This window comes from Strongylocentrotus purpuratus, unplaced genomic scaffold, assembly GCF_000002235.5.
Source record: "Strongylocentrotus purpuratus isolate Spur 01 unplaced genomic scaffold, Spur_5.0 spur5_scaffold_16, whole genome shotgun sequence".
Taxonomy (NCBI): Eukaryota; Metazoa; Echinodermata; class Echinoidea; order Camarodonta; family Strongylocentrotidae; genus Strongylocentrotus; species Strongylocentrotus purpuratus.
The window spans coordinates 6,510,872-6,533,778 of record NW_022145601.1 but is presented as its reverse complement, the minus strand read 5'-3'; the positions used below and the strand labels follow the sequence as shown (position 1 = coordinate 6,533,778).

At 35.9% G+C, this 22,907-nt stretch overlaps 1 protein-coding gene across 2 annotated transcripts; it reads right to left on the bottom strand.

The window, feature by feature from the left end:
- Nucleotides 1-3,117: 3,117 nt before the first annotated feature.
- On the bottom strand, nucleotides 3,118-22,907 carry LOC580575 (mesenchyme-specific cell surface glycoprotein). Of its 2 annotated transcripts, none has more exons than XM_011677482.2 (12): nucleotides 22,691-22,907; nucleotides 17,049-17,265; nucleotides 11,045-11,263; nucleotides 10,425-10,620; nucleotides 9,809-9,950; nucleotides 9,312-9,426; nucleotides 8,789-8,962; nucleotides 8,263-8,325; nucleotides 7,188-7,435; nucleotides 6,496-6,713; nucleotides 5,575-5,684; nucleotides 3,118-3,263 (listed from the first exon to the last, which is right to left on the bottom strand). In XM_011677482.2, the coding sequence occupies exons 2-12, from the start codon at nucleotides 17,263-17,265 to the stop codon at nucleotides 3,154-3,156; spliced, it is 1,812 nt and encodes a 603-aa protein (XP_011675784.2). In that variant the 5' UTR covers nucleotides 22,691-22,907; the 3' UTR covers nucleotides 3,118-3,153. The 2 variants fall into 2 exon arrangements, with proteins under 2 accessions (XP_011675784.2, XP_011675781.2); XM_011677479.2 differs by having other exon boundaries at nucleotides 17,049-17,274; nucleotides 22,691-22,905.

Here is a 22,907-nt window from a genome sequence, read left to right as displayed (position 1 = left end):
GTGATCACACGCGAAAGGAGACATGACATGAGTTTCGGGATTACTTTCTTGTGTGTGTGGACGCCCTGGAATGTATACGATGATTCTTTATATTATGACGTTTCTTTATAGAGTTTCGGGATAAAAATTTGTTTGTGTGTAAACACCCTGTATGACGTGCAGTAACACATTGAAATTCGTTTATAAAAAGGGTTCAAGAATGTAGCCAATGAGAAGCGTCAAAATGGATCACGTGACCTTGCATAATTTTGTTTTACTATATGCACGGTACTATCCGCATGGGGTGCACTTTGGTGATAACAACCGTGGATAAAGGTTGCGGGGAGATATTAATTGCACCATATTGAATACCCTCATGCGCTGCATCGACCATAACGCACACACACACACCTGTGTGTATTTGTATATTAACAGTTGACCTCTTGTGGTTGATTCTATTGTTCGGATTATTTAGCAGAGAGAAATATAAATTGTTATTCTCATGGCTAACGACGAAGTATTATTATTCTCTTCACCCACCTTTACGATCTTTTTAAATAGAGAAGAAAAAAAATCTAATGAAAGGCTTCCTGGAAGAAGTTTCAATTGTTGTTAAGACATTTCTGTTGATTCCGCTCGGTTGATTCTACTGTTCGGACTATTAAGCTATTAAGATTGCAGTGATTTACACGAAAGAAATTTCTTTTGAAATTATGTCATAATTAACTTTTAAAACTATAGATTAGAAAAGATTAGATAGATTAATTAAAAGTATACCTAGAGGGCAAGCTTATACTTAGCCATTGGATACATATTTTTGTAGTCCCACACGCCAATTTCCGTGTGAAGTCTCTGGATTTTGAAGCGACTATGGCGGTTCTAAACGTGATATAACAAACAAAGTCAAACATTCAGCATGATAGAGTTGCTAATTTATTTCGAACGGAAAATGACATCATATATATATATATACTACATATATCATTCTATTCATCACATTTTACATAAATCTTGCTTTCTTACTTTCTTACATTTGCTTTATATACAAGACTAATGTAATCTTAACCATAAATACCACCTATAAAAAGACGAAGTATGGAAACCTGGGGGTGTTTCATAAAGCTGTTCGTAAGTTACGCACGACTTTACGCACGACTGGAACATGTTCTTGGGTGCTAATCAGATTCTCAATCATTTACATGTAGCACAAGAACATATCATCAGTCGTGCGTAAAGTCGTGCGTAACTTACGAACAGCTTTATGAAACACCCCCCCCAGGTAGCGAATAACTAAGGATACTTTAGAAATGTTTAAACAAAAATATGCTATGTACCTTCATCAGCCTCCTCACAGTAAGAAGGACCTTATTAGACTTAGGCCTATATCCTCTAACAAAGAATTAAGGCCCTATTTTGACCTGATCATGCAAATTAAGATTGTTATCTCAAAGACTTTTGTTTCAGACTGTATGATATCGATATGTATGAGCAAAAGGAGCCCTCTTTTTCGATACCATGGCATATGGCGTTTGATGCCAGGAGAAAACTACGAGACAATCCTTAACTTGGCAACATATTTTGAGACGTTCAAAGCCACTGTTTTCCATTGAAATTTCCAATGTCATTTTCCCTCTTTTTTCCCCATCATTTATTTATTGAATAATACGTACATTTGAAACACATAATTATATTGATTACAAAGAAACACACATGAATTATACTTATATGGCAAAATTAATTATACTTTGAAAAAAAAAGATAATCAACGTTTTTTTTCCAGAGGTGATACTTTTCAACATTTAAACCCCTCCATAATATTTCCTTAAAATAAATGTCGAATATGTTTGTAGAATTACATTTTCTTTTTTGCGTATATAAAACATAAGAAACTTAATTAATTAATAGATTTGTAAAAACTACATATTTTGAATTTATATAATCATATTAATTGCTTACAATTATATCAGTGAATTATTATTTGTTTGTTATCAAACGATACTACTGTTTTTCTGAGAAAAAATAAAACCTTGTTCCAAAATATTTTTGAGTAATCACAAACATAAAATAAATGATAATAATTTTCTGCACATTTGCACTTCAAACAAAAATCAAGATTAGATTTTATTTGATTTGATTTGATATGATTTGATTTGATTTATTTTTCCACTCAAATAAACTCAATTTAAATGACATATATAAACCATACAGTATTACAATATATAAAAGAACAAATAAATTATACAAGTAACGAAATACTGACAAGTATGTTCGTAATAAAATAAGTTTATATAGTTTAGATATTCTTCACATGCTAATTAATTATAGAGTAGTTTGAAATTAAACTGTTTTAATCGTTTTTCTTAACGTTTGTCAAATTCATTTCCATCTATTTACCCAGGATAATTTTTTTCCAACAAATATTCCCAATAAATTTGAACATTTGGATTTATAAAGGTTCTATCAACTAATACCTTATATATATATAATTTGTGACATTTTTAGTTTTGTAACTGATATATTATGACAATTCAAAATAATGGAGACGTGTGTTTTTTAACAAAAAACAGTTTAACATTTTATTTTTATTTTCCAGTCACGAGGTCACTTCCAAAGTAATTTGACCTCACACAAATAATTATTTTTAATACAAAGTAATTTTTGGGCCCGAATAACATCCACATCCCCTTTAGCGTCTATAATGTCCCACATAAATAAATATCAAGATTTAAGCCATTGTTTCCACTATAAACGTAATATTTTTTCTTTTATATAATATGTGTTTCCCCATAACAGCTGCATTCTAATTCTACACATTGACATTTTTTCAATGCCGAAATACATTGTTGATAAAATAAAGGTATATCTTTTAGAACTTTTAAATCTTTGTTTTTTAAGAAACTCATCTTGCCGTCCTTCCTGGCATAGTTCTATGACATTAAAAAAGAATATTCATTAATAGAGAGAGAAGGGCGGGGGCTGGGACGGGGGCAGAGGAGGAGAGAGATGGGAGAGAGAGAGAGAGGGGGGGGGGGGGGGTGAGAAAAAGAGGAGGAAGAGGACTAATAACCATAATAAAAGAAAACACATATATTAACCACCTCGATGACTAACAATTTCCAACGTAATGACTAATTTAGAGCTGACGCGCAATCGTTAATAGAAATAACTTAATGATTAAATAAGCAGAAAAGCAAAGAGCAGAATCAGACAGAAGACGACTGGAGATGAAATCAAGATGGTTGCGTTGTTGTCTGTTGTGGTTGGTGGTTCAGTAGTCACACCGTCTGAAGAAAAAATGTTTAAAAGTATAATAAGCAAAAGGGGAGTGAACAGAAATGTTGGGATCTTGGGTTACTCTACATTCACTAGGTCCATTATGTAGTCCCACTCCCAACCTGGCTGTACACCGTAAATTCGCCTCATTTATTAGCATAACAATGGTACAGGCCGGCGTCAGAAGACAAAGAACACAGCAGTAGAGGGCTATCTTCAGAGATCGATAAGGGGAATCAACTACTGGCGAGTAGTAGGAATTGGTTCCAGATCAGGACTCCCATCTACTGAAAAAAGTTTTACAGCATGCTGCTTCGAAAAAATTGAACAATATTCCACTTTCGGTTAGATAGTTACTCTGTCTTGCTCTTTCAAAAGTTCCGTTAAAATGTATTTCTGCCCTCAGTAACTTAAATAAGATTAACCTATTTATTTCATTTGTTTTTCTTCACATTTTATAGTTTTGTTAGCGCTATGGTACTTTTTTTGTTTTTAGCGCTCCTAAATGATCGATATTATAATTATCATTATTGTTCTGTAATATTTTTATAATTGTTATTATTAGTGTTGTTTGTTGTAAAAGTAGTAGTAGTAGTATAGTAGTAGTACTATTATAAGTTATGTGTTTAATGTTATTATTATTATTATTATTATTATTATTATTATTATTTATTTATCATTATTAATTATATCATCATTATTATTATTATTGTTATCATTATCATTATCATTATTATTGTACGGGGTTAGGAAATTACCCTGTGACCTGTAGAGGGCGGAGTGTTGAGACAAGCCGGCACTCTTTGCCTTCCCTCTCACAGGTGAGTTGACCAAACTTGAACCACTTTTATGTTTAGTAAATATTGATATTGTTATGCTAAATATTTGTTATGTACATATGTGTATTGTGTCAGAACGATTTCAGTTATTATTTTGATGTAGCATGTGGGTTGATATGACTATATTGGAAGCGAGGATTTCAAGTTAAAATGTGTGATGCTTAGCGTTATGATTTGTTATATGCATTTACATTGCAGTACATGGTCATGTACACTAATTAGTTGAACGTGGTACGTGCGCGCGCGCTAACGTTTTACCTGGTCCCAGGACCAGGGCCAGGGCCAGGGCCAGCTCTAACTTATGTGGTGAGTTATGTGGTGAGGCCTTGGTTCAGGAACGAGGCCAGTGAGAAAGGTAGGGAGCATAGAAAAGAAGTGTTTATGATAGAAGTTTATTGTTTAAAAGCATTGCATGTTGTTTGTATTTTGGTTGCTAATCAATTATAATTTGATATTAATTATGACGCATCAAACAGTGACGATTGAACTTTGCCGTTTGTCTGACTATTTAGCTCTCAGAGGGTTTCTAGCGCCCTCTATCATTGTAAACCTTATTTCTCATTTTGCTGATTACTATAAAAGAATACTGTTACATGTTAAATTGATATGGAATAATTGGAGTAAGAGCAGTGTTAAGGTATAGACCAGGAGATTATTGGAGTTTGTTTGGAAGTAAGAAAAATATTGAGATGCAGATATAAAGAGATTTATAGTTTCCAGGATTTATCAATATTTCTGGTCTTGCGATATTTTGATATTCAAAAGCAGAGATATTTTGTCTTTGTTCCATTGTTATGATATTTTTCATGATATAGTTTCATTAATCGTTCTATAATATGTGCTTACTTTGAAAAGGGGGTACCAGGATAGCCCTATTTAAGTTTATGTTATTATGATATTTGCATTGTCTTAATATTACAATGTACAACTTAAAAGTATGGTTTATTGAACACGAATTAAGTAGTGGTATATAGTTCAAATTATGAGGTTATTAAACCTAGCTTGGTGTGTTGGTTTATCCAAATTTGTGGTTGCTCTATATGAGTTTTGTATTGACTGTTACTTATTTTGTTTAAGTATTTGGGTCAGGTATTTACCTGTGTTAATGTAAAGAGTTTTCGCTACATTGTACTGTGGCTATTGGTTTTTAAAGGGCAAATTTTTTATATTTGATAAAATAACATGTTTTAAGGAATGCATGATCTCTATGATTATCAACATTATTATGTGATATGTAATGTGTCAGTTATTGGTTACTACTAAAAATAAAGAGACTCTTTGCTTGCCCCTCTCACAGGATCTGTCTGTCTGTCTGTCATTGATCTCGAGATCTTGACCACCTCACATTATTACTGTAAGGACCAGCCAAGGCCAGATTTCAGGTAACAAATATGAAAAGATGAAGAGGTTAAAAGTTGTTGCATTGTGGGAATATCCCTAGCACAGAAGGATAGATATGAAAGGGGGGGGGGTTCATACATACCTGTAGGGGATGACTCGTCATAAACCTCGTAGAGAGATATGGTCCCGCTGACTGTACTCGTAACCATCAACATAGGTACTCCTGTTACACTCGCGGATGCAGGGATAAATCTAGAATGTACAATGGACGATATAAGAAACACTCGTTCTAAGTCTGATTATTCTCTGTCTTGATGATCTCTTTTTGGTCTATTCAGTTGAATTCCGGTAAAGATGATACATAATATGTGAGCTTTGTCATCCTCTGCTAGCCAGAAAAAAGTCCTGCTATAAATCTTTCCTAGAGATGGATTTCTCTTTAAATGCCATCATGACGAGAAATAGCATAACAGTTTGAAACAGGCTTTCATGCCTTATGTGAATATCTTTACATTTCGATAACTGCACAACCTTTTCTCGTTCATTCGTTCGTTTATTTACAGTTTAGTTTAAACAAATATAAAGTGCAGTAAATGAAAATAGAGACACCACGTTCTTGCCAAAAAGAGTTGTTCAAGTAATTATCTTAACACTTGTGACATAAAAGATGAAATGAGGTATAAATATAAAAATGAGAATAAGAGAACTTTTTAAAAGGCTACAACTTCAAGGGCCTTGTTATGCAATTACTCTCAAACATTCCCAATTTAAATCCTGATATTCTCTTGAAAAAAATACTTAATCTTATGTCTATGTTTACATACACATTTACAATCTCAAATTGCCAATAATTCTGAAGAAAATGATAACACTTCCCGATCGCAAATAGGCCTACTTTCCAGAAAGTTACTCAAATACTCAAATAAATTTCCCTGTTAGTTGTTAACCCTTATCAGATTGTGGAACACGTCACATTGCAAAAGGTAATGGACGAGACTATCATAATCGCCCATGGTTGATTTCTCGAAAGTTCTAGCGATCGTGTTAAACATGCTGCCCTTACTTGAGATCTTCAGGATCAAGGTCGCCCAGGTTACGGTTGTCAAGAAGACTCTGGAACGTATCATTACGTCCACCAGCACGGTACACGCTTTCGAACGTCGGTACGACCTCGCCAGATTCGAGAGAGTAGACGAGGATAGCCGATGTACGGTCGACGCCGACGAAAATAATACGACGTCCATCGAGTTCGCCGATCTCCACCGATTCACATTCGGGACCCTAATAAAGTAGGATGTATATTTATGAGAAATACTAACGTAAGTCCGAATATAGAAAGTCATCTGTCATATAAATATTAAATGATTAATGAAATGTTCTGGTTTACCCTGGGACCAGAGAAGTCGCTCCTGTTCTCCCTGCTCATCAAGTACTTATTATTAACCCAGCCTTGCCTGGTACCCACTCAATACATCTGGATGGAAAGGGGCAAACGTGGGCAAAACATTTCCCCCAGTGATGGGACTGAGGAAGAATAGAACCCAGGGCCTCACTTTACCAAATAATGTTAATGGCAGAAGCTAACTAGACATGTAGGAGCCATTGAGTGCGTCAGACAAATATGCACAATGTAAAACTGATGTCTAACAAGAACTACGAATCAAGCTCTTGCTTTGTCGTGCAAATTTCATCTTGAATCAGTATAGAAATAAAGAGAAAGATTCATTTGGTTGAAAATTTTGAAAGAAATTCTACCAGATTATCGGAGCGTTTATCAAACAAGTCTGCCGGTGATTCGATGGCTGGATCATCCGATTTGGTGTTAGTGTTGAAGATGTCGGGGTAGAACTTAGCAATCATCCTCTCCACCTCGTCGCCACTGTCATAGACGAGTGTGATGTCGGAGGCCCTGAAGATGGAAAACCCTCGAGCACCAAAGAAATAAAGCTTCTCGAATTTTCCCGAGCTGTCTAAGCCGTCGACTTCGCTGAATGCTAGACGTCCTGTAAACAACCCGTGGTATGAAAGAGGAATATGAATATATGTATATGTATTTTGATCGGTGGATGTGTCCCTTGTGTACCGCAAAGTACCGGGTTCATATCCCTTTCACAGCACTTAAGATCTTTGGCAAGATATTAAACTTCATCTGCCAAACTCGACCCAGGCACTAATTTCTTAAGATGCTTAAGAGCTGTAATGGCAACCTTGCTCAAGTTCGCCAATGTCCGCTGATAACCTGTTTACAATAGACCATACAATACCAGCATAGGTGTTGCTATGTCAGATCTGCTGTAGCATTACCAGGAAAATAAAATAATGTGGAGATATTGTATGAAAGAATGCAATTCTTTTGTGAGCATGTGCTGAGCTAGGGAAGTTACAAACCACTGTCTCTTGTTAGCTTACTAATGATTGACAGATGATGTCTCAAGATGAACGAGATCTGGCGCCTTTTTTTTTAGGGTGGAGCTAAGCCGGTCTGAGAATTTTGTTAATATTTAGAAATCTTCGAAATATATTTAGATGTTTATGTATCAAAATATGCGTTGCATGTAGCCCTGCATGTCAACAGGAATTAACTTATATTTGTATGTCATCCGACCTTTGCTATTGTAAAAGATGATTCCGCTGTACAAACATGGGGGCTTTCCAATTTTAGTAATTTCTTTAACTGGTGTTAAATAGCATGTCACGTGCATGGCTGCGAGAGGGGAGACACGAGGTACGGGTCCCCATGGAACTTCAAGTGAAAAAAAAAAACGTTTTAAAAGAGAAAAGACGGAAGTAAAGACAAGGAAAGGAAACATATTCGAATGTCATTACTCACCAAGAATATCATCGTCATCAAGTTTCGCAATCAGCTCATTGTCAAATGTTTCCGCGAAATCCCCTATAAACATGATAAGCGTAGAAAATACGAAATTTTGATTTAACATTACTGAAGTTGTTCAGTTCATAGATCATAATGTCTATCCAGTTAATAATTTTACCTGACTTGAATGTAATGGTACTGATGTTCACTTTATAGATCATAATTTACGTACAGTAAATATTATACCAGACTCTAACCACAATAACAACGACGGCAAAAATAAATAAAACGATAACAAATAATTAAAAAAACACGACTGCTAACATTTTAATTATGAAATAAAAAGGTATATGTGTTATTTTAGTGTTGGCTATGTACATCCAGTTGATCAAAATTCCGACACTGAAATGCTGTTTTTTTTATTGTATATACATAAATACATGGCCACACACGCACAGGCACACATACACACACAGGTACATCCTCACATACATAATTAGCATTACACACCCTCACAATATATATGTATGTAAACTTTTACCAGCTTTAAATTTCTTTCCTCTCTGATCTTCGGCCCACTTCTCAGTTCCTAGCTCGAAATCAAAACTATCGCCCTCATTGGCCGTGATGATATAACCAACTCCGTCCACTTCAAAATACTTGATTCCATCGGGCTGGTAGAAGCTGGAGATGTTGTTTCTCCTGAACATGATTCCTGTTAAAAAGAAAGATCAGACGCATCGTGAATTTATCCAAACGAAGCGTCATTCACATTACGTCAGTACATGCCCTAATTGAGCCCCCAAGTTGCAGTTTTAATGTCACTTGCACTTTACATTTTGCACCTGCTATATAAGCGATATTTATTTTAAATTAAGTGTGGCAGGTCGCAACACTCACTGACGCAGCCCTGCATCAAACAAAGGGCTATTGAATTGTCTTAGGCTGATTATTCGAAAGGCTTTTCAACCGTTTTAAACATAAATGAATAATTTATATTAAATAAAAATCGCTTGATTGAGTGAGTGACGTAAGCAGTTAATAGTTAGAAGCGACCTTCTTACCACCATCTTTGTCGCTTGCATCAAGATCCAGGTTGAGCCAACTTTTTTCACCCAGGGGATAAATGTCCTCTATTTCATCAGCCAATAGATCCACAATGGCGATGGCGTTGTTTTCCTTTAAAAGCAATAGGTTAAGGATAGGTCCACGATTCAGTTGTTTACATTAATTTTGAAGAAGTTTTTAAGAACACTATTGAATGTGTTTACCACAAAGAACAGAATGTACACTGTTTATAACAAAACGAGTTTTTTATAAAGCAATTCAAAGATTCTTATTGGTGATTTGTGACGCACAAAACTATGGTTAATGCTATAAGTCTCGAATATGGGGCTTTTGAATTGTAGGCAAACCCGTTGCAATTATTGGCAAATAAAAAAATTAAAATAATTGGACAGATTTAGCTACGCCTCTCAACACCATGCACAGTGGATGTTAATTTGATTCTTCGATTGTTGTGTTGGAGATGTTGTCCTCAATAATCTTGCAATGGACTGACCTGCAATCCGACGAATGCTTTTGTGTCATCATAGTTATAGGTGATGTATTCAGGCTCTAGATTTTGGGCGAATGTATCATTAGCACCGTCCAACTCTCCGTGGTATGGGTAACGCACTCCTCTTGCAACGTATTCATCCGACCTAAGAGATTGGAAGCAAAAGGGTTTGAGGAAGTGAAATGGATCATCAACATCATGGACTGAATTTTAATTTACAATTTCAACACTTAAACAAAATAACAACAAAAGTCAGTTTAAAAAAAGTCATCATAATCTTTACCAACTGCATTATTTATCGTCATCACCATTATCATCATTATCCATCATTGTCACCATCACAATCATCAAAATCACCACCTCCAACACCATCACTAACACCACCATCATCATCATTAATACTATATCACCGTCAACTCAACCACCATCACCCCAACCATTATAACCACTACTACCATCACCATCACCTATACCACCACCATAATTACCATTACAGTCATCATCATCATCCTCATCATTGTCACTACGCACCACCATCATCATCATCTTCAACACCATCACCACTAATGTAATCATCATTACACTCATTATCACCAATGCTATCTTCTCAATGGTCTACCTATCATTGAACTGTGTGAAGTTAAGCAAAGTCGAGTTGAACGTGGAACCGTCAACAGATAATCGGATGATGGAAATAGACCCTTCTCGATTGATGAATTCTGTCTGGTCGGCATTCTGTGCAGCTTCTCCCTCGTTCGCGACGACGATCGTACGACAATCGTGAGAGAAATGAAGCATATCAGGTTTGCTGCCAACTAGATTCAAAGTTGAAAGAGAAGATTAAGTTCTAGTAGAAAGTTGTTTTTTTAATTGGTGAACTTATTCATTCGTTGTATGCCATTTAGGAAGAATAATTACAAATGTCCCCCCAAAAGGAATAATCATTAGATGGTTAGACCATACTTTCAGACCTCATGACATGTAGTCCCACATATTAGTTTTCGTGTGCAGTGCATGTGGTTTCATCAAAATTGATCGATTTTCTTTTAATGTTCATTTTAATTCCAGAACCTCACCCTTGACATTCCTTTCTTTTTACGACATTGTAAAACTCATTCCCTGTACATTATAGAATACATACACACTACATGAAAATGATGAACTATGGTATGAATATTTGATTAATATATAGATCACATTTGAAGTTTATAGACAGATGTGTACATATTTATATCGTACGTGATATTTCATGTAGCTGTGTCCAGTTTCCAGAAGCTTTGTCGTAGAGGGAGTAAACATGCAAAGTTCCGTTGTCGGTCGTGCTTTCTCCCTGGAGTACGAACCCCACAAAGTCGCCGCAGGTCTCGATATCATTACATGTCGTGTCGACTGCAATACGCTCCAGAATTGTGGGCGTGGTCATATTCGACCAATCAGTGATGTGGATGTAGTTATCACCTGTGTTCGGAAAAACAGTGACAACTATTATATCAAATATTTTTCTCAAAAGAAGAAACGGATACATTAAACTTTGAATAATCATAACATGTAGTTTATGCTTCGACTTACCTTCAAATTTAGTAGGCAAGCTTTTGTCCACTCATGTGCCTGTACTAAATGTTAAGGTTGGTAGAAGCTTCAACTACCTGTTAGAAAGGAACTGTATTCATAGTGTGTGTGTATGTATTGGATTTTTACAGACGTATATCAATCAATCGTAGTGAAAATTAGATGTGAATATAACTTGTGGAATACAGTCGATATTCTCAGTACCACCATATTCATGAAGAAACAAAGTAAAACACGGTCAAATATTATACATCTAGCATACTTGGTTTGTTTTGTCTGCTTGTTGGTTTGGTTTCAAAGTGATGTACATGACTACAAAGAATATAACATCATCTCGGAATCGAATGGTAATAAGAGAAAACAGAAAAAGAGAAGGGAGAGAGATAGTTAAATAGAGATAGAGGGGGACGACTGGACGAGAGACAGCCAGAGAGAGACAGAGAGAGAAAAGAAGAAAGAAGAAGAAGAAAAAAAAAAGGGGGGGGGTATTATGAACGTACATGTAGGAGGGAGAGACTTTAAAAAAATGATAGGTCCGCATCCCCTAATCCTTCTTAATTCCATATCTAATTTCTTTTTTTAAAGGCCGATGCCGCAATCCACAAAACCACTGCAAGTAGCCCCTGGAAGGGTAGACACACGTACGCTACGCCCCTGTCACGTACGGCAAAGTATAGTAGACGACCGATCAAAATCAGACCGGTGACTCAGTATGATAAATGGATCGTGTGACTGATAATTCGTGATATAGTAGTGCAAGAACCTACACCTAAAAGTAATTGTGTGTAGTGATCAGCCAAGTGGGCTAGACTTATTGCGTAATAGTTTAAAACGGAAATCGGTAGCACTAGACAGGTGTCAATGGCAGTGAGTCATTACCAAACCTGAACAATGACCACATGCTTAGTGAAAGAAGGGATAGTTTTATTTTGACTATGGATAATGGATTGATGGCACTAAAACCTTGTTCACCTATGATTCAGTATGAGTTAATTCTGATAGTTTTAAACAGAACAATCAATACAAATAATTATGACCAAAATAAATCAATCAACGAATTCAATGTGCATCAGTATAATATATAGTTTGCAAATCATTATTCGAATGTAAAGATTTGCTGAAAATGATGCATGTTTTCCTTAATTAATGAAAAACTGGAAAGAGAGAGATCCACTGAGAAGCAGAGCTTTTAGAATATAGATTCCTCAAATAAGGATTATCATTAATTTACGCAATGAATACATGAAAATCAAAAATGAAAAAAGAAAAAAAAGGACAAGTAAATGAATGAATTTGTACGTGAGGAGAGATGATATAATAATTAATCCATAATTTAAAAATTTATAACGAAATGCATTGTACAGCTCTGGGTGAACATTTAAAGGAAACAGACTGACAACAAAGAAAGGCATGCTAAGACAGGACGCAAAAGAAATGAAATAAATTCACAAGACGAAGGACCATGAGAGCAAAGTACAAAGAAACTCCAACTGATGCTTCATCTAACCTCTGAAGACCGTCATGATCATTGTGTATGTCGTATCTGCTTAAGACGGCGTAAGACCATGGACCTATCACGAATGGACATTCGTCGTTTTGTTAACGAATTCATTGTGATTGTCTCCGTCAATGCCGTCACAATAACATTCCGTACATGTTTCTACACTTTGATCTCATGAGGTCCACCGCCAATGAGCCGGGACAGAATCAAGATAGTGATTTTAAACATGTTAATATACATGCGCAGAAGATAATAAATCGCTTAAACCTTGGAAATCGATGTGCAGTTGTGGTTAATAATCAGAAATTGTTGTTCCATGTATTGTGTTTTATTTTTGAATAACACGTTGATATTACCAGATAGGTTAAATTTGGATTGTTTGTGATTTAAAATTCCGTTTTCCCCAATTTCCTCATAATATTCCAGAATTACAACGCACATGGCTTATAAAGATCATGGCCGTCTAATTGTTTTATAAGGTCATTGGTGCGTGCGAAAGTGTGCGAATCAGTAATAATACATTTCATATCACCAAAATCGTCTGCTTTTCAACTTTGCTGCTCCCCATTGGTAATTCTTTTTGTTTAAGACACACTCTTATATAGCACACCATCCAAACAAAACCCAAGAGAGGGAAACTGCTCCTTTGTCTATGACCGAAAATGTTTACGCAGTCGTTATTGTTAAAACAGCTGAATGTTCTCATTAAGATGCAAATAATCAGAAGATGGTGGACCTCATTGGATCAAAGAAAGAATCACGTCGAATGTCCATCCGTAATAGGTTCATGGTAAGACTGCGTCGGCTATTGACGCGTTATATGCGAGAGAGATATTTTCAACAAAGTGAATGCAAAGTAACTTTTAACGTCGAGTCAAATTAAAGGCGCGTGCATTTATTTGCATTCATTATTTGCTTGACTAGAAGATGTGATGACGCAATCGCAATGACGCCTTTGCGTCAGCTATTGACGCGTTATATGTGAGAGAGATATCTTCCAAAAAGAGAATGCAAAGTAACTGTCAACATTGAGTCGAATTGAAGGCGCGTGCATTTATTTGCATTCATTGTTTCCTTGATTAGCATAGGTGATGTAGCAATCGAAATGACGCCTCTGTGTCAGCTATTGACGCGTTATAATTATGTGAGAGAGATATCTTCCAAAAAGAGAATGCAAAGTAACTGTCAACATTGAGTCGAATTGAAGGCGCGCATATTGCTCCGTTTAGTCTCATTTCACAACGCCCCCTGTCGTCAGAGTCAGCAGCCTAACATGTTAGCCTATGGAATGTTACAACAAAAATCGTTAAAAAATTCATTTTTTTATTTAAACGAAAAGCACATCCACCCCGACGTACGTTATCACTAGCTCTTTCATTAGAACCCCCATGTCCCTTTGACTTTTGAAAGTCACCCACCGTCATTTTATCAAAATAGGTTGCAAGCTCGTCATTGCCTATAATACACATGTGAAACAAGTCGAACTTTGGACTCAGTTTGCCAAGCGACTTGAAGATTATATGTCAAGCACACGAAGGATAAGAAGCATGAATTATCATATATCACTTATGCTTGGTTCATTTAGTCCATTTCATCCAACCCCTCCCCCCCCCCCCCACCGTCATTTTTCTATTTAGTAAAAGCAAACATTTTGGCGAGGTAAGCAAAAACATGAATATTCATTAACGGTCAGACAATACAGCCTTTTAGTACGTAACGTATAGTGAATAGGAATGGGCGATGATCCGTCCAGGAGGTATAGGTCAGTGGTTTGTGCTGGCAATAATCCAACGAGCAAACATGAGACAACCGGAGCCATATGTGCATTTATTTGCATTCATTATTTGCTTGATTAGCATAGGTGATGACGCAATCGAAATGACGCCCTTGTGCAAAGAGCATTTGGCTCATGATACAAAAATCAGTGATAATGATTTGTTATGCAAAGCTACTTCTCTATACCCCCCCCCCCCCACTCCCCCACTTCCCGCCACTTTATTGCCATTCATTTATATCATCAAAGTACTTATATTTTGCATCGGTTGGTTTAGGCGCATGAGAGCATCATAATGTGAATGGGACTTAATCTTATGAAAGGAAGTGAGATGCTGATAGAAGCCGAAGGTCAATGTGTAGGAGTTGATCGACTCTCACACACATGACGCCAATGATTGATTTCAAGAAGAAAAAGTACACAATGTCAAGGGGATTTGAAGTGAAATGAATTGACGCCAGGCCGGGACGCCAGCCGCGGAAATTCTCAATATTTCCAGCATAGGTGTAAATGAAGCTATAGAGAATAATAACAATTTATCGTTATTGTTTGTCAAATTGCATGAAACGTTAACTTGTACATAACAATATGATAATAATATGATGTTCTGCTATATATACCGCATCACATTATGATGTAACGTCTCTATGTGCTTCCAAAGGATTTGGGATATTATTACCCTGCCTTTAGCTTCGGCAGCTGTAAATCAGTAGGTGAGCATTCTCACCATTAAAGGGACTTGGTAACATTGTCCAGAAGAGAGAACATGGTGCTAAGGTAGTGACTTCAATGCTAGATGTACAATTAAAGATAAACTAAAGTTTGAGTGAAAATAGACCATTGTTCATAAAAATTGGGAAAAACTGATCTGATCGATTCCTTAACTTTCTCTCAACTATATTATTACAGTTTAATTACATTTCAGGGCATAAATGTAAATCGTCACAAAGCAATGAATTGACTCCATATACCCTTCCAGACATTTAAGTGTTGAATTCTTTTTTTAAAGCCTGTCTTATGTCTTATTTTCAAGGAAAAACGGTTGGGAATATTAAAAAATTGTTGGGGGAATGTACTATCAATCACTGTTAGAGGGTGTTGCACAGTGACGCCTTCAAAGAAAACCATAAATATCTTTTTTGGTTTGAGAATTTTGAGTACAGTAGAAAATATAAAAAGTAACATTTCGTTCAAAAATTACACAGTTTTTTCATCAACCTTCAACAATGTTGCCGAGTCACTTTAACGACGTGCAGTAACAAATCGAAATTTCAGGACTCATGACACATTCGTTTAACAGTTGATTCCGCTCGGTTGATTTTATTTTTCGGACTATTAAGCTGATCGAGATAGATAGAAGTTGAAATTAATATGACTAACGACCTTGCATTATTATTCTTATTTGTACACCGACTTTACAATGCTATTATTATTATTATTATTCGATTGGAGAGAAGATATATAATGTTATATAAGGCTTCCTGAGAGAAGTTTCAATTGTTGTTAAGAAATTTCAATATCTCCGCTGTTATCTAAAGTCTGTGGTTGTCTTTATTTCTGCAGAACTCTGTATCTACGAAGCTTTCTTTATAAATCTGTGGTTATCCCTACTTTTGCAGTTACCTTTAATTCTGAAGTTGTCTGTATTCCTGTGTTATATTTAAGTCTATTTCTGAAACTGTGTTTATTTCTATCTTTGTTTGTTTATTTTCCATTATTAATGTTGGCCTTTTTGGTCGTCCATAAGTGTGTGCAGGTGCTCGACATTAGGGACTTTTAGATTAGCACGAAGACAATAGGTCTATGCTACGCTCGACGTCCTAATATTAAGCACGGCCTTGAATGGACGTCACACGTATTAGTCCACGCAAATCTAAAAGTCCCTAATGGTACGCGATGTGCATCACTGATGTGTGTTGTCTGTAAGTCGACCCCCTCCCCTCCTCTGGACGTTTGTCCTTTCGTGCTTGCGCAAGATTGTTAGAAACAAAATTTTATTATTGGCCCCATTTCCCCTCCTCTCCTAGAAAAGAAACAGTGTCTAATTTTTTTCCAGGACATTAATTAAAACAAAAACTGATTGGAAAGATCCCCCCCCCCCCAACTCCGTGAATGAAGGGATACCATGCGTGTTACCAAAATGTCCGGTTCGTAGTACACAAAAATCCGGCCCGTATTGACTTTACACACCGGGCTTAGGGGGGTGTTTTCAAAAGGAGGGAACATGCATATGCGTACCCTAAATACCACTGAATGGGGGGGGGGGGGGGCGGGGGAAGGATCCAGTAAACATATGCCACAATGAAAAAAAAATGCAAATTCCTAAAAGAGTTTTAGTCGATTTTTGTGATAATTATGTAACGCCAAAGGGGGAGAAAATTGACATTTAAGCTATTTACCTGCAGAATAAGCAATTCTGTTCGTAGAATCATAGCCGGTCTGCTCCACTGCTGCACGATCGATACCATAGAGACCTTCTTCTCCGTTATAGCTGTACGGCAAGTAGATGGTGGAAACTGGACGGAGAGTCACCACTGCAGAAACGACTGGTATTAAGACCAACAATGTGGCGATGCAAGAAACCTTTCGCAGCATCATGGGTGCTTTAAGTATCATCTGCATGTTCTAAATTGGAATAAATCAAGTTTAATGATGATGGCAATTTATCAAGCAATGCCAAAGAAAATCACAATTTTTGGTATAATCGGGCAAAGTTTAAATTGTCTGCAGCCCAGCTACAAACCAACATGAAAACAAATCACCAGTCAAACGGGCATGCGCTAGGTGGTTTGAACATTGACCTATACTACGAGTAGGCCCCATGGTTTGACAGACCGACGCAGCCCACGTGACACGTTCATATTGAACTAAGCTGAATATTCATTAGACTGGGCTACCATTTATTATTATTGTTGTTTTATTATTTAATGGTTTATTCAAAATACTGAACAAGAACATTCAGTTTACAATAAACGCATGTGAGATACATAGCAATATTACAACAATTATTACATGAAGCTAACGAGAATACATACAAAGATTTATATATATGTACACTATTCTAATAGTTAAAATATGCAGGTTAAATCAGCGTGAACAAATTTACAATATAAACATTTTTAATTTTGTATAGATTTCGAAAATGGTGATGAGAAAATTCTTTTTAAAGAAAATCAGCAGGAAACACCCTGGTATGAACTGAGAACTATATACGTTATCATTTCTTATAATAAATTAAAAAAAATATCCTACAATAGTAATACTGGAAGATAGTAGTATTCAAAGTGTTACAATTTTGTTTAAACTGTTAAAAAATACATGGCTTAGGGGAATTATTGCACAAAATTAGGAATGAACGAAAGTTAGAATTGACTGTAATGAATAAATGCCAAATTTCTAATTTCATTATAACATTGATTAAATGATGAAGCACTGAGATATGTCGTAAAACCCTAAGAGGCAGTTCATAATTAAAAATAGTATAAATACCACTACCATGTCTGTGATCATTAATTAGAGGCCATTTGTGTTTAGAGGCCTCGAGCGGTATGGAATAGGGCTCTTCCTATAACATTCAGTTCTGCGCTTCGGTTCGACGCATATTTGGTTTTATAATTTCTTCTCAGGAGTCTAGTATTTGAGTTGGCCTCAAATCAATAATCTTAACATCCACTTTTGAAAGCAAACATGTCAAAACGAAGTGGTAATACATGGCTCTGCCCCGTACAGACAAACACTATAAGTTATCATTAGGGTTCTTACAGACGCAAGACGTAACCACCAAGTATGTATTATATATATTGACACATAGAATTTATGTAAATCACATCATCAAATACTTTTATGTAACATTTTCCTGGATGATGCTGTGATCAAGAATGCTAAAGGTTTGTTTTTGCTTTTTCTATTTTCTTAGCGATTACAAATCTATCTTTCCACAGAAATTGATAAAGGTAGTTCATGGAATACAATGTTACGATTTCAAACACTGATGAATGTTAAAAATAAAATGCATGTTATGCATAAACGGTAAGAAAAATTAGACGTCTGTGCTGTTTTTTTTTTCAAACTAAATGCTTGATAAAAACAGGAACATCAAAGGAAAAATTCCGGCTGTCACTCGTTTATAGACAAAATGACTAAATTTTGTACATTTTACCAATAAATGAATACTGTCTTGTGCTCATTGTCAAAAAGCAACGACTGAAACACTAAATAATAATTTTGACTAAATCTGTAAATGATAGACCAGGGTCTGCGCCCTAATTTGGGAAGGGACCTCACAAATTTTCATTATTTATTTTTTTATTGAAATACAAACAAAATATGTTCAACCTCTTCATTCAACGAAGCAAAATGTAGTCATACGTTTGTATTGGTAACACCACAAAACTAATATTTCACTTTTCGGTTTAGCGTTCACTGCCACCATTGCCTATTGTTATACCGGCTATATTTGGCTATGACCTTACAGGCAATCGATCAATTTTATGAGACATCTGTCTACACTTTTAGTTTGTTTGGAGTTGTTAACCAATTAAAGACGGGATAAATGGGACTCAAAGTGCAGAGTGTACATATTATAATAAAATTCGTAGGACACTTAAAGGTACTATGTCCCATTTGCAGGCCAAAAAAATGAAAAAGTTAAATTCCAACTGCATTTGAAAGATTATACTAATTGAGAACTTCCCTAAAAAAAGGTGGTGCTTGAAAATGTCTTCAAGTGGGAAAATAACGACTATTAGTTGTCAAATCGACTTTAGGGCTATAGAGCCCAAAAGTAATTGTCTTGATTTTCAGACAATTGTACCGAATGGTCATACGTTTTATGCTGCGCAAAGATTCAATCAGTTTAATCTTGGCCATCACAAGAAGTGGGTTATTGATGAAGACAAATGCTCGTGTACCCTTTACAACTCTTTTCATGTATGTTATTACCAAAGAAGAAAATAGCCAGTCAGTCACTCAATATAGTCTGACAGTGAAGTCTAGCAAGTAAACTGGTTTCCTTGCATAATTTGAATATGAGGACACTGCTAACGTTTAAATTTCACAGACAGGACATACATGACATTTTCATAATTCCTGCAAAGTTCTACAGAATTTGAGGTTGGCTGCAAAAGGGACATTGTACCTTTAATATCGGTATCTTTCTTTTTAAATGAATTTATGAATAAATATTAACATCTGACAAAGTCATGGCTATTAATAGTTTTTGAAAGTCATGTTATCAAATAATTTCTGGTAAAACATAAAACATATCCCCGGATAGTCAATGCAGACCTTAATATTACTAGAATAAAAAGAGGAGACATAGTGACAGAAAGAAAAAAATATAGATCTCTGTCGGAATATTTTTTATTTTTTTTAAACTCTAGATGAATAGATGATAATGCGAGAAACTTGCTTACTTTGGCACCACTAAAGAAGAAAAAAAAATGAGGAAAGAACAAGCAAATACATGTACAGTGAAAGATAAGAAAGAAAATAATATAGATTCTGTAACGAAAGCATCATTACTATTGATTGACTTCATATTGTCACATATTAATTAATGGATATTCAATCACGAGCAAAAATGTGAAAGAACTACCAGAGTCGCTAAGGGTATAAGGAAAATAAGCTTCAGAATTTGGAGAAGATAAAGAAGAAGAAAAAACACAACTCAGGAAGGCAATCCAATCATTGAAACAATTTCATTTGAATGAATCGAACGCGGGAAAAATGAGAGAAACAGTGAATCTCAAATATACAATGTAATCAGTGGATTGTGACATTTGTTTCTTAAAAACATTTCATTAATTTTTCCTCCAAAGCGCTTGCTCCCTTTGAGCAGTACTCAGCATGAATATATCCGATTGTCATTGCGGGTCCTCTATTAAAACCCTCCTGAGATATACATTTGAATAAAACATGGAGTTATTAACTCCATGGATAAAATGACATAGTGGTCATTTTGTGGGTTGTAACAAAATTGAAAAGTTTACTGCAATTACTTTGAGACATTACAGATCCATAGTGAGAGGGAATGTCTATATTGATTACAATTTTCCCATTCATAACTTTCGTATCTTATTTCCGATTTCGCCTAAACTTCTTTTGAGTGTGTTTTTCTGATTTTGGGGCTATTTATTAGATTATTTTGCTATTGAGGTAGAATTAAGGTAGGATTTCCTACCTTAATAAGTCAAGTCAAGCACTAATAGACCAGTTCACGGTTAGCACATTACTGCAATGACCCCGAATATTCACAGATCTTCAAAATATGAAGAGGTCCCACTTGAAATAATCACTCCTACAGCGATGGAGGTGCTATATGAATAGCCTAAAGTTTGTTCCCCCTTTTAAAAGAATATTTCCACCTGCGTATCATGGAGTGCACTGAATGTGCATGAATGAATAACTTTCATGAGCATGTATCCAGTATTTCGTCTCCGTGTATTTCAACATTTGTTCATTATGACATCAGTGTTTACATTGTACACACATACTTATTACGTAACACTCGAGATTCCGTTTTGATCTTTTTGGAGGGTCGGGGGGTTCCTATCAGAGCAGTCTCCAGCAGTAGATTGTTGCAGAAGTGGAGACCAATCAATTGTCAAAATAAAGTTAATCCGTTACGTAAAAAAAAGATTGGGTGATTGAATGTGTTCCTCAAGCATTAATACATACTATGGGATATACAAGAGAAGAAGAAATACATGTACATACTTTGACAAGGTTACCCACTTATGAAGAAATTAGCTTGGATTTGTCTCATAAAAGAAGTTAACCCTTAATTGTTGACGGGAACCTTGTGGTCCCTGTGTTAAGCCTATGGGACCAATAAAGTTCAGTAGTCAGCGGGTTTAAGGGTTGAGTGCTAGGATCATTGGCCACTGGCTTCATCAGGCAGGTATTGCATCCGGTACTTCCGGGTCAAAAAGTCAATTCAGACGCTGAAGAATATTTTGAAAGGTTTCCTTTATTCCGACAATAATTTACATGTATAACCAATCAAAACAAGATTAATACCAGAAGAAAGCTAACGATTAGTATATATTCATTAACCGCTTACCCCAAAGCCGCCTTACCTCACTGGAACGAGTGAGTAAGGGCTTTCGAGAGCGGCCAAAATGCAATTGAAACTCGCTATTTTACTCTTCTCCAACGCAAAAAGAGACGACATTGTGCTGGATTACTATGTTTTTGCGACAATAGTACAGAGAAAGTGCATACTATTTTGTATATTGTACTCTGTGAAAGGTTACCCAAGTGAATCCCGGGCACCCCAATACTGGAAAAGGAACACACTTTTAAGAGAACATCACTTTTTTATGCAATAATACTCATTTGTTCTATGCCCGCATGTCAGATTGAGCGGATGATAAACCGTTTCCATATGTAGAGTCGATAATTAGCTTATTTCCGATGAGGATATACTGATATTTGTCACTCCATTGATAATTAGATCATCACTTGTCTATAAGGTTTGGAGCTGAATGGCTACAAAATAGGGGGAAAAGGCGTAAACAAATTGATAAATAATAACTTCAAAATTAGCATAGCTTAAAAAACCATGGCCCATTTTATAGTTAAATCGTGGAGGTAGAATAATTGTCAGGTCATTTGAGAAAACGGTAATCGCAAAATTATGCTTCTAATTTTCAAAATCCCCACCTAATTGAAAATTAGATGGGGATTTTGGGGTGTTTTTTTTGCAATTCAAGATCCGTGCTGTAATCAGAAATGAATTCGCCAAGTAAATTGTGAATCGCATCTGTCATTTCACTCCTAGTCCAGGCAACATCATCATAATTATAATCAATGACATTTGGAAATTTTGACTTCGTTTTGCAGTAGATTCACTCCGAACTACAGAGGAAAACTCCAAAAATAGTGGTAACGGAATTACCTATTTTTAAATTCAATTGTGCTATGTTGAGAGTAGAGGTCAACTCCAAAGAATAGTGATCCACAGTATGACCCCGAGTATGACTCCTAATAGAATGGATTCAAACCCATGTATAGTTAAGAAGAGTAGTAGAAAACTTACCTATATTGTATGTTTCAACGGTAGAGCGTGTATCTTGGCATTCGCTGGTCTCCTTATCTGTCCGGATGTAGCGAGTGAATGAGAACTCATCTGTTGTTGATCGGCAACAGTCGATACCAACTATCGTGTTTTAGCTTTCGACGCAATCATTATATACGAATGAACTTGATATTGAACTCTTCTACTGCTTAATCATTGACACCTTTATTTATTACGG